The sequence below is a fragment of the Clupea harengus genome, chromosome 14, assembly GCF_900700415.2.
Source record: "Clupea harengus chromosome 14, Ch_v2.0.2, whole genome shotgun sequence".
Taxonomy (NCBI): Eukaryota; Metazoa; Chordata; class Actinopteri; order Clupeiformes; family Clupeidae; genus Clupea; species Clupea harengus.
The window spans coordinates 16,902,933-16,916,261 of NC_045165.1; the positions used below are offsets into that span (position 1 = coordinate 16,902,933).

Sequence of the window (13,329 nt, forward strand, 5' to 3'; positions counted from 1 at the left end):
ACGCATTTGGTGGATACTCGCTCTCGCAGACAGTGGTGGTAGCGAACGTCCCTGTGCGCACATTGAGGAGTAGAGGACGGCGGCTGAACGACAAGCGACTCTTTGGGAGGAGATAGTGGTTATTTTTTCTCTCCGCTCAAACAACAACAACAACTAATATCACGATTTATCCAGAGTGTCGTCAAACTACAGCGATCGAAACGTGGGGGGGAACAAGGGATTTTATCCGCAAGTTTTTTTCTTTTCCATTTTTTTTCTTTTCATAAAAGAGGATTGTGTGTTTGCATTCGCGACGCAAAGATGATGGTCGGGGAGATCGAAGTGAAGGAGAGACCGAGGCCGAGTCCCGACTATTTGATGCAGTTACTGAACGAGAAGAAGCTCATGACGAGTTTGCCCAACCTGTGCGGTATCTTTACACACCTCGAACGGCTTCTTGATGAAGGTAAAAATCTGAAATGGTGCTGTGGAGAGTTGGGGGAACGTGACCGGGGCTTGAAGGGTGCACGCTTGCTGCATAGAACACCATAGGCATGCATGCACGGTAGGCTAGCTCAACTAGCTTGGTACAGAGCAGAATCACACGGTTAGCGCAACTTAACTCTCACAACTTCAAAAAGTGTAAATCCTGATACAGTAAACTGATATAGTTTGTTGGTATGGTTGTTGGAATGTGTGTCGTTTTCAAACAGTTTGGGAGCTAAGTGTTGAATGTGTGAGACATATTGGGGCCATGACCAAGAATAAAGGAAAAGTTTTCTTTTCAATCAGGGGTTTCGGGACTAGCAAGATTAGCCAGCTAACGTTAACTTAGCTGCAACGTTAGCCACAATTAGCCAGTTGTTCCACTGCTGGTCTCAGAATATCCAAATCAACACGGGCTATCCCTGTTGTCACAGATTTCTTTGATCGGGCTAATTAAGTGAGCTGTCTTTGGTGGGGAATTGATACACCGTCTAACGTTATCTGACCGTAACGGTAACCCGTTTACTTGGCCAAGTGTTCAGGTTAAAACAAACAAACTTGGTGGCCATAGCCGTGGACCAGCGGAGAAATGCAAGCTTTTTATCAGAAAATGAGCAGGATAATCGAATCTTACTCATTGACTTTTACTGGATATCCACAACTATTGTACATGGCTTTTTGTTCCTGGGGACGGACTCGTTTAAACAAGAGAGATTATTTTAGCTGGTAACGCAAAGGCAAGTCCTCGTGCGTTGGAATGTGGTCCTGGTATGGTTAGTTTCGCTCCAGGGTCTTGGTAACAATGGCCATAGGAATTGCCTAACACCAGCTGACCGAGCAGGGAAATGTTGTCCATCTTTGTTGTGGCCAGCCATGAATGTTAAGTGTTTTTGCAACATTAGGTAGCTGACTGTAATGTCTAACAGTGTTTGGTCTACGGAGAAGGTGTATCGATAGCCAAATTGTGTTGCAGCGGTACGACATTCTGTCTGGGTATTTACCTGGTAAAAATGAACAAAAACAGCGAACAACTCCCGATACACCGGTGTTGACCGAACTAAACCTGTTGTCTTTGGTTGTAGTAAAACTATTCCCGACATAGTGGCGTATTGCTATTTATATCGCGAGCAAGATAGTGGTCGAACATGCTTGCTGTAATTGAATGGGTGACGCTAGAGAGCGCCACTTTTCCCCCGATGCTGTTCTGCTGTCTGCGCTGAAGTCATTGGAATGTTGTCACTACTGTCTCACGCATCGGTCCCCCCCCAGATAACACCAGAATGTGTGGATGTGACAGTGTTGCCAGCGTTCTTGGGCGATGTAACCGTAAATTCAGAGTCAATTCCCCGGCGACCCCACAGGAATTGGGGGATGTTTGTTTGCCCGGTGAGGCCATTCATGTATCGCAGTGATTGCAGAGGGCACGGCATGTCAGCGATATTTAATTGTGAACCCGTATTCCGCTCGGTTTGTGGCGGACCTTGGTTTTATTAGACTAATCTGAGGTAATAAAAACATGAAATATGTATCCGCTGTCTAAACAATTAGTCTATGCTGAACGTTTTTGTTCAACTTCTGCAGGTTCATGGTGTCAGTAAAGTGCTAGCTCACGGAAGCCTTTATTTTCTTACTGGTGAGAAGATGGTCACTAGGTCCTTTATGGAGCCACGAAAAGCCCCCTGCGCTCAGAAATGCGTTTTATAGCCAGCGAGTATTGTTGCTGTGGTGTGGCCGCCCGTGGTAATGGCCCTTCCTGTGTGCTTGTTTTTCTGATTTGGGCTGCGAAGTCTCAGAGTCGGCTGTGAGCGGGCCCCCTTTCCGCAGCTGCCCAAGACATTTCACACGCAGCTGTCGGATCTTAAGCCCTACTGCTCAAAGTCACGGCAACGACTTAGACCCCCTTTCTGTCGCCCCTAAATATTCCGTAGCACAGGACTTCAACCGACTTCGATTCTATTCGTAGGTTATATTTTTTACTCTGTTCGTCCCGGTAGGATTTGAGCACAATGTTTTCCCAGCTCCGTCATCCTTTAAAGCAGTGGGTCCCAAACTTTTCATGGCATGCTTTGACAATGAGACAAATTGCGCCTCCCTCTCCCAACACCATGGTGCAAAGATTGAGATTGTTTTCAGATGCCCATCAGCTGTTGCATATCTTTCCTTAAACATTGTTTCTACATTTGAACAGTGAGCCTTATCTATTTAATTTAATCAATAAGTTCAAATTTTAATGATGAAAAACAGATGTCCAACAGCTGGCGCATAACTTTTCTTTAACATGGTTTCCTCCCTTGAACAATTAAACATTTTCAGTGTCATTACCTCCGTAACCTCCACCAGTGAAACGTAAATATTGTATCAGTTTAATGTTTTTTATTTGATCAGAGCTCTTGTTTAAAATGGATCAAATCTGGACCAATCAAACACAGATTTATGACTTGTCACACGTCATTCTTTGGATCATTTCATGTTTGGTGCATGTCCATTATGTTATTAATTAGCTTACGTTAGATACCCAAACGGTAGGCCCTGACCATATTATATAAGCGCAAAGTAGGCTATAAACTCATCACCACATGCTGTAAGGGCACTGCCATACGTGATCTGACCAGTAGTTGGTTGTTCAGAGTTTTTTCACCTCTAACTCTGCACTCCACACTTTAGGAGCCTCTGCTGTAGAGGAACAGTTGGTCAATCACAGCGAGCGGCTGCGTGTGGAGCATTTGCATAGTAATTTGGTTATGGTGAAGGATGCTTGTGAGTCAGACACTGTTGCTATTGTGAGCAGATTCATTTGTACACTGATTGACCGTAATAGGAAAGCACACATCAGCTGTTCTCCTCAGTGTGTGTGTGAGGGAGAGAGAGGGGGGGGGGGGTAGTAGTAGAGGGGAAGAGAGAGAGAGGGAGTGATTTTAAGTGGTCAGTGGAGGCTTGGATCAGTACAGTTGGTCAGGGCGTCCAGGGGCTTCTCTCCTAATATAGATCTCCTCCAATGGCCCCCTCCCTAATACAAGGTGACCGCAAAATGTTGTAACCAGCAGGGTGTTGCTGTTACTCTTGAGCATGTTTGGAAGGCAGATATTGGATCCAGTCCTTAAACACACACACACAGTCTCTGGTTAGTCTAACTGATAACATTCAGACAGAGAGGTCTGGGGCGCCTCTAGATGCATTTTGATTTTCAAAGCTGTCCTGACAGCTGCACACGCACACACTACACACACACACACACATACCCCCCTCTTCAAATTCTTGCATGTGTGTGCAGCTGTTTCCATGGCAAAGGAAAATTGACACCCTCTGCTTTAACCCCTTTGACCCCCCCCCCCCCCCCAAAGCTCGTCTGGATTTAGACCTGGTGTGTGTGTGTGTGTGTGTGTGTGTGTGTGTGTGTGTGTGTGTGTGTGTGTGTGTAAAAGCGACAGGGAGAGGACTGTTTTTTGAGGACATAGAGCCACCCAAGGTTATTTTGCTGAGCTGCTGGTAGACATGAGGGGTTTAAATCTCAGACTTTACAATGGCACAGTACAATTCCATTGTTCAAGCAAAACAATTCCATATATGCCCTTATCACAGAATATGCCATGATATGATGCTGTGTGATTCAATACAGCACCCCACACAAATATGTGGTCTGGCTATCCCAACACCTCTTTATGTGGCTAACAGACTGAAACTAAATCAATTGGAGACCACCGTTGCGTGTCTAGTATAACACCTTTGTGATTTCATTTTCATAAACGCACCCAAAAGGCTTTCTGTATAGTGTAGCCAGTACTACATTTCTCTGACTTTTAAAGCCCACTAAGATGTGCGTACTATAGTAAAGCCTATTTATCTTTTTGGACCTAGAGTGAAATAATTTGCCCCCCTGGACTGGTTGTTGATTCTTTAAACACAACTGTTTTAAGCGGTCTTACTGCTTTTTAGATGGATGCATTGATCCACCCCAGTGTTTTGCAACATCACTATCAAACCCTAGGAGCACTAAGAGTTAGGAAAGGCTGTTAGTCTGTACTTATGTCCTCTCATGGTCAACGGTACAACCGACAGGTGTGTGTGTGTGTGTGTGTGTGTGTGTGTGTGTGTGTGTGTGTGTGTGTGTGTGTGTGTGTGTGTGTGTGTGTGTGTGTGTGTGTGTGTGTGTGTGTGTGTCACGCATCCTTCCTAGATGACAAAGCGTCACACCTTAAACACTGCCTGTCAGGTAAGAACCAGCCTCTGTTGTTTTCATCTGACATCAGCTTTAGAGGGAACGACACACACACACACACACACACACACACGACCAAACAACCTGTCTGTTCTCAACCACCACTGAGGCACTTCATTTGGTGCATTTCAAACACACAGCACACTGTTTGTCTGAAACTGCCATAGCCTGACAGGGCACAGTGGCTTTTCCATTTAGTAGGTTTGTCAGTTTCTAAAGACCTGAGCCCATTTTCCTGCATGAAAGATTAACTCAATTGTTCAGAATTGGATTATGGTTTGTCAGATTAAAGCAATCAGCCGGGTGTTTCTTATGTGTGTATGTGTGATGGTGTGTGTGTGTCCAGTCTGGCTGAATGGCTCCCACCTACAGCTCCTGCTCTTGTAAGCACAGCAGTTTGGGTTCATAAAGATTAGACAGTGAAAAAAAGTCACAATACCCCCCCCCCCCTTTATTTTTGCCATTGTGTGTGTGCCATTTCATTTCCTGCTCAACGGTGTCCCACCCCCACCTTACAGGACGAGACCTGCGTCAACCTTCACCATGCAATCAGATTAAAGCCCAACGAGACGGAGCGCTGCTCGAGGGCTAACAGTGCTCACTCAGACACCACCCCAGGCCGTGCTTCCCCCTACCCACATGCTCCTTATGAGGGGATCATTCAGTAACCAAGATGGGCCATGAGTTGCTGGTTTGTGCCGAGTAATTGGCACTGTGGTTCTTGTCCTTGTGTTGGAACCAGGGCTGTGGTTCTTGTCCTTGTGTTGGAACCAGGGCTGTGGTTCTTGTCCTTGTGTTGGAACCAGGGCTGTGGTTCTTGTCCTTGTGTTGGAACCAGGGCTCTGGTTCTTGTCCTTGTGTTGGAACCAGGGCTGTGGTTCTTGTCCTTGTGTTGGAACCAGGGCTGTGGTTCTTGTCCTTGTGTTGGAACCAGGGCTGCGGTTCTTGTCCTTGTGTTGGAACCAGGGCTGCGGTTCTTGTCCTTGTGTTGGAACCAGGGCTGCGGTTCTTGTCCTTGTGTTGGAACCAGGGCTGCGGTTCTTGTCCTTGTGTTGGAACCAGGGCTGTGGTTCTTGTCCTTGTGTTGGAACCAGGGCTGTGGCTGTGGCCCTGTGCTCCACATAGAGCGGCACTGCTCTCCATGTGATCGTCTCTGTTGGGAATAGTTGCTTTAGTTGATAGGGGTTCTTTCTCAGGGCTCTGTTCAGACCTGGGGTGCACAACAAATGAAAGCTAAACCTTCTTCTAAAGCTAAATCTTTCATCTACCTTCTTATCCTGTTGGTTCATGGTGTGGTCGTCTTTGATCACAAATGTGAGATTGAGGGATCTGGCGACTGAGTGTTCCGGTGGAGATGTGAGGGGCTGTATAGGGAGTCATTGGCAGACCTGTGCAGCCATACTTGTTGTATTTCATAATTTCATTTTAATGTCACCGTCTTTGCATTTCATCAGACAATTTACTAACATACATTTTAAGACACTTTTGTTGTTCCCAGTGTCACACAGAGCAGAGAGTACTTGGCCAAGGCTGAGGAGAATTTCAGTTATTTAGACCTTGTATTTCCTCTCACAGCTGGGCTGCTTGGACATAATGACTGAATTGACAACGTGATAATGGTGAACCGAACAACAAGAGTATAAATGTTTGTCCATGCACAATATAACCTCTGTTCTAAATGCTTGTCTGCTTTAATTGCATACAAGCTATGGATTACCCATGAAGCCATGGAGAGGCCCTGGCTGGGATGTGTTCCCACAAGGCTGCAGTGTATAGGCTCCTTCAACACAGCTGTGCCATCTGATCTTGTTTACGCTAAACAAGTCTGCTCCTGATCAGACCTGAGATTATGGACCATAGGGCTGTCAACGAATATTCTAAATTCGAATATATATTCGAATAGTTGTTAAAAATAGAATTTCGAATGTGAAAATTAATATTCGAATGTAAAAAAAACCCAAAAAAAACAGCGGCAGCACTGTCTGCTTTGCGGGTGGGCGCGCGCCTGAGATCAGGGACAGGTCACAGGAGTCGCACTGTCTGGCACAGAGTCACTGCTGACAGTTGACTTGCGAGATTCAGAAAGTGTAGAATCCAGCTTGACCGCAGCAGAGAAAGTGATTGTAACCCCCAAACATCTAAAGAGTGATGTCTGGAAATATTTCGGATTTTGGTCAGTTGATGGTAAACTTGTTGAGCCTACAGCTAAAGTAGTGTATAAGCTATGTAAGCTAAAGTTAGCTTACCATTCAACAACTAGCAACTTGAGGCTACATCTCCACATTTTGGAGATGTAGCCTCAAGTTGCTAGTTGTTGAATGGTAACCTAACTCTAGCTTACACACTACTTTAGCTGTAGGCTCAACAAGTTGCCTCACTGCTGACAGTTGACTTGGTGGTAGATGGCAGAAAGTGCAGAACCCTGCTTGACCGCAGCAGAGAAAGTAATTGTAACCCCCAAAAATCTAAAGAGTGATGTCTGGAAATATTTTGGATTTTGGGCAGTTGATTGTAAACTTGTTGAGCCTACAGATAAAGTAGTGTGTAAGCTATGTAAGCTAGCGTTAGCTTACCATTCAACAACTAGCAACGTGAGGCTACATCTCCAAAATGTGCATCCAAGTGAATACGGCATAATATGTGGAACTTCAGCGAAACAGCCACGTTTGGATACATATTTTGCGCCGTCCGTCACAAGTTCGTTGCCTGCGGCACGACAGGAGGCCTGCACGCAAAAATTGATTTCGTTCATATGCAAGGACATAAGGCTGACCAGTGTGGTGGATGGGATAGGCTTCAGGGAGTTCTGTGAAGCACTGGAACCGAGGTACCGTATCCCTTGTTGTCGTTCATTTAAACCGCTATGCGCAGAGAGCGAGGCGGTGCGGGAGAGGCAGAGAGAGGGAGAAAGAAAGAGTGCGAGTGTGTGCAAGCTCTGCGGTCTTGGCCATTAGTTAATTTACGTATTTTTGTGTAGGTAATATGTTGTTAAATATGTTTAAACTTAAATAAATTACCTATACAAGTAGTTATGTCTCGTTGTATTAATTTGTCCTGTTATTGACGTGCCTAATGCGCAACCAGAAATTCGAATATGTTCGAATATATGTGTTTTTTTAAAGCGAATATTCGAACGTCATTTTTGAGCCATTTTGACAGCCCTAATGGACCAGCAGACAGCAAGCAGATTCAGCCCAGGCCGTTGACTAATCTGCCCAGAGAAGCGAGCCTTGTGCTGCACCCTGGCATATGCAGTGTCATGCTTCTCTTTCTGTTTCACTGCTGTGCTATGCATCTGTGCTGGCCCCTGGTATAAAGCAGCATTGTGGTTAGGTGTCTGTGCTGGCCCCTGGTATAAAGCAGTACTGTGGTTTTGTGTCTGTGCTGGCCCCTGGTATAAAGCAGTACTGTGGTTAGGTGTCTGCTGGCCCCTGGTATAAAGCAGTACTGTGGTTTTGTGTCTGTGCTGGCCCCCGGTATGGTTAGGTGTCTGTGCTGGCCCCTGGTATAAAGCAGTACTGTGGTTAGGTGTCTGTGCTGGCCCCTGGTATAAAGCAGTACTGTGGTTAGGTGTCTGTGCTGGCCCCTGGTATAAAGCAGTACTGTGGTGGTTATGTGTCTGTGCTGGCCCCCGGTATAAAGCAGTACTGTGGTTAGGTGTCTGTGCTGGCCCCTGGTATAAAGCAGTACTGTGGTGTTTATGTGTCTGTGCTGGCCCCTGGTATAAAGCAGTACTGTGGTGGTTATGTGTCTGTGCTGGCCCCCGGTATAAAGCAGTACTGTGGCGCTCTCCCTCCAGTGGACCCTGCTGCAGGAGTAATAAATGGGATGACAAGAGGAGGCTGACAGGGTGAGTGCAGGGACAAGTCACCTCCCTGGGCTGGGCGCTTCTCTTTTTCTAGCTCCCTCTTTTTGTTTCTCGCTTTCAACCCTCCCTCCCTCCCTCCTTCCCGTTCTCGCTCTCTGCCACAGACTGCTATCTGATGCCTGCACATTTATGTATGTACGTGTGTGTGTGTGTGTGTGTGTGTCTGGTTCTTCGCCCTGTGCCTGGTCTGTAGGCCCCTGTGCCGCAGGACTGATAAAGTCGTCCTGCGTCGGGTCCTCCCGTCAGCCCTTGCTCTTATCAGGGGTCCTGAGCGCTACTGGGGTGTCCTTATCTCTGCCCGAGCTGCCAAAGGACCCAACTGCCTGTCACACCCCAACCCCCCCCTCTCCCCTCCTCCTCCTCCTCGTCTCTCTGACCACCCGGGTGATTCAGACACGGACACATTAGCCATCCTCAACTGGAGGAAAAATTCATAATGGAGGTTCTTTCTCCCTCTGGCTCTGAAAAAGAGAGTACTACCCAATCAGTCTGAAATGTCACCCACCACTCCCTGCTTCTCAGAGTGCTGGTTGTGTGGCTGTGTTTTTGGTGTTGGTTAAAAGGGAGTGCAGGAATGTTATTTTTAGTGTAGGGTAGCCACTGTGGTCAAGTCCCTCGCTCTCTCTCTCTCTCTCTCTCTCTCACACACGCCCACACACACGGGGGGCTTTGGAATACGTGTGCCCCCCCCCCCCCACAAAAAACTCCAACCAGTCACTGTTCATTCCCCAAACACAGGAAGTCCCGGGCCGCCAGAACCGGAAGGTTCTCCACCCTTGTCCTCAGCTGTGGTGGGAGTTCTGGGGGAGAACAAACGGGGGTTTGTTGAGTGTTGTTTAACGGCCCTCCCTTCTCCTGTGCCGTGATGGGGCTTTGTGATTCGTCACTGAGGTGTGCTTGTCTCGGGAGTTTCCTTTGACTAACCAGAGAGGAGGGAGGGAGGGGGAGGGAGGAGCCCGTCTCAGACTATGTTTATTCATCCCCTCTCTCCAAACAAGACATACACACACACACACCAGCCCGCCCGCCCGCCCGCCCTCTCCACAAAGTGAAACAGGGCCTCACCCTTTTACATTCCTCGACTGCCTGGAATAGTTGTTCATGCAGCCCTCCTTTCTTCACCCTTTTCACACATCTCTTTCTTTCTCCCTCGCTTTCTCAGCTTTTGTAACGTCCAAGCCTGAGTAAGCGCCGCTGGAAATGTCAATAAAAGGCAAAAAAAGACAGCAAAATAGGACAAAGAGAACAAAAATAAAAAATGGAGAAAAGAAACCAGGATGGCATGACTCATTAGCTGAATAGAAAATCAGGATGGTTACAGCCAAATAAAACGAGAACAGTGATGTGTGTGTGTGTGTGTGTGTGTGTGTGTGTGTGTGTGGGTGTGTGGCAGGCCGATTGCTGCCAGCTTGTGGCGCTCTGCTCAGCACAGCACTAGCTTCTCTTGAATAGTCCAGCGCCGCTACGCAGGCTGGGTGTGTGTTCTGTTTGGTCCTGCAGCATGTGCTCCTCACCCCCCCCCCCCCCCCCCTCTCTCTCTCTCTGGCATATGGGGGCTGGACAGGGTGTGTGTCTTTCTCTGCTGTTTTGGATCCCGTCTTTCTTCTTTCTGTCTCCCTCTCTCCTCCCACTGTTTCTCTCAGCCCTCTCTCTCTCTCACTCCCCCCCCTCCTTATTCATCCCTTTTTGTTTCATTGGACTCTTTTCCTGGTAGTAAAGGTTTCGCCCTGAAGGCCTCCTGTCCTAAAGTAACTCATTGCGTGTGTGTGTGTGTGTGTGTGTGTGTGTGTGTGTGTGTGTGTGTGTGTGTGTGTGTGTGTGTGTGTGTGTGTGTGTGTGTGTGTGTGTGTGTGTGTGTGTGTGTGTGTGTGTGTGTGTGTGTGTGTGTGTGTGTGTGTGTGTGTCCCTAGTTGAAGATCTAAGTTGGCCTGTCTCTCACATGTTGGTTTATCGAAAAGATGCTGAAGCGTCCAATAATCACTCTGCTGTAATCTTGGCCTCGCTCACGCACTTTCCCTCGATTTCCAGACGGAAACAAAAAACTGTTACAGGAAGACCAAAACAACATAGACATTGTTAGTGCGTTTGCCCAGTTTGTACAAACACACACACACACACATAGCCAACCTTATGTTCAGTTGTTTTTGTGGCCCCTTCTTCTTTTCTGTAGTCTGGTCCTTGTGTTCTCTTCATCCAGGCCTGGGGTGTTATACATCAGGGCTGAATAATCTGCCTGTCTGGAGGAAGGCTTGTGTGATTTGTTTGTGTTTTAGTGTGCAGTGTCTCATCAGGACCAAGCCAGCCACTGCTAACCCCTCCCGTCCACCTCCCTTGGGTAGGGGGGGGGGGGGGGGGCATGACACCCCATCTTAGGCAAACACACAGAATGCTCTGTGTGTGTGTGTGTGTGTGTGTGTGTGTGTGTGTGTGTGTGTGTGTGTGTGTGTGTGTGTGTGTGTGTAAAAAGAGAGCATGAACCTTTTCCGAGGTTGTAAACTCTTCTTGGCAGGCACATGATATTTTTGTTTTAACTGCTATGTTTTCTTTTTAGTTCCACGTGCACACGCCAAAAGGATGTCGTGATTCTGGTGTTGCAGTTTGACCGAGCAACCACATCAATAACAATACAAACCAAACCACAGATTTGTGGTGTGTGTGTGTGCGCGCACATGTACATGCAGTATGTTGCAGTACAGTGATTTTAACCAAGGTGGATTTGATTTGCATCCCATTTGCATTTCCTGTCACCTGTTGCGGTCTAAGCGCTCAGGCCCACTAACGGGGAAATCTGACTGATCACATATTGAGGAAAGCTGATCTTACTTCCAGCTTGTTGGACGCGACAGGGTGTGTGTTAGACACGGTCAAATACACTTTTCACTCCCCAGGAATGTTGGTCTATTCTCCAGGTGGCGATCAGTGGTGGTAGATGTGAGATATAGTTTTGTTTGGTTTGTTTAGCCTTTTTTTGTTTGGTCTGCTTGGCTTTTAATTACGGCAGGCAAAAGTCACTGACATCCTTAATCACAAACAAACAGTGCGGGGAAGGAGGCCACCAGAGCAATGTGGGGTAATCGGTGTGTGTGTGTGAGAGAGAGAGAAGAGGTCAGTGTTTTAGTGTGTTAGTGGTGCGGGGAAAGTGATTGATTGTATGTGCTGAAAGCTGGAGGGGATGGGGGAGGGGCCAGAGAGAGAGAGGGAATGGAGTGGGATGGGGGGGAAAGGCGGAGTGAAACAAAATCACATGAGCGCTGAATGAGGTCATCACACAAGCAGCAATCAGAGCAACACAAACGTGTACACACACTCACACACGCTCACACACGCGCGGCACAATGGGCCCCTGTGTGTGTAATTAGGGGCCAGCTCACTCATTCCCAGACAGGCCTGCTTCTCTGCTGCAGCGCTGTGACTGAGTGAGTGAGAGAGACGTAGCCCAGGAGGACCCACTAAAAGATAACACCATCAGGCCACAAAGATTAAGAGCTGTTTTTTTATGGCCTCAAGATAAGATAAGGGTGCAAGAGTGTGTGTATGTGTGTGTGTGTGTCTGGGCGTCTGGGCAGGCACAAAGTAAATACGACAGACCGTCACTTTCCATGGTTAGAGGAGGGGAACGGCAGCCAGCTGTCCCATCCAGGTGAGCCCCCACCCCCCCCAACCACTTCCCCGTGCACCCCTCCTAGTGACCTCACATCTGGGTTATCACCCCCTCACGGTCCTTTGACAACCACCAGAAACCCACACAGCTTGTGCACTTGTACTTGCACTTGTACTTGTACACTTCCTTACTCGCTCTCTCTGTCTGAGATTCATTGCTTTATAAGCATGAATTGCAATTAACTGAAGGCCAAGCATTTTTATGCTTGCCTGCGGAACTAGGAGCAATGATGAGCGTAATAATCTGGGTCTTATTTCCCGCTGCTGTGTGTGTGTCTCCTCTCTCACTGAGGAAAGGTAGAAGCCGTCACTCCTTTGTAGTGAGGGAGACACGCAGCTTCCCTTTGCACTGATGGTTATTGAGCACCTGACACTCTCGATGAGTCTGAGCTAGCTCTTTCTCTCTCTCTCACACACACACACACACACACACACACACACACACACACACACACACAGATATTACACCACAGAACTGCTGCTAGCTGCGCTGCTTTCGTGCCTGCCTCCACTTCTATGTCTTGCTTCTCTGCAACTCTCAGGCATTCACTGAGCTCTGCTCTCTGGGTTCCAATACCCTCCAGAATATTCTAGAATATTCCTACACTTCCAGTTCAGGGATAGGATCCCTTCCGCTATCTTCCAGGGTGTTCTGATTGAAACAGAGCCTGTTGCACCCTATATTTGTTTTTAAAAGAATGGGCCTGCAACACTGTGCGCTTTAGACAACCGCTCCCACAACAACCCCAAATACATTTCTGCTAGCAAGTGTGCAATCATGTCAAGTTTATGTCAGACATACAAGTTGAAGTGAAGGTAAAGGCAGAGGGAGGTGTCCTCAACGCTTTCTCTCGCTCTCTCTCTCTCTGTTCTTCACCTCTCCTCTCATCACTCTGTCTCTGTCCCCTCCTGTGTGACTGGATGACAGCTGTCATGGCTGAAACACATAAAGTGCTCGCAATTCTGAGTTCCTATTCGGTCCTCTGCCCTCTAGAGCTGTCGGCGTGTTTGCACGCTCAGTCCTCATCAACATTGGCCAGCCCCCCCCCCCACACACACACACACACACACACACACACACACACACACACACACTCACACTCTTGCTGTCGCTCTCTCT

General features: G+C 47.6%; 1 protein-coding gene across 4 annotated transcripts in view; it reads left to right on the forward strand.

Annotated features, from left to right (window-relative positions):
• Positions 1-13,329, forward strand: part of qkia (QKI, KH domain containing, RNA binding a) — an 88,631-nt gene continuing 75,302 nt past the window's right edge. For 2 of the 4 annotated variants that reach the window (XM_031580566.2, XM_031580567.2), the window contains exon 1: positions 4-445. In XM_031580566.2, coding sequence (XP_031436426.1) covers positions 301-445 — 145 coding nt within the window. In that variant the 5' untranslated portion in view covers positions 4-300. Of the gene's footprint in view, positions 446-13,329 lie in introns of all 4 variants that reach the window. The other 2 variants (XM_031580564.2, XM_031580565.2) reach the window with 2 other exon arrangements.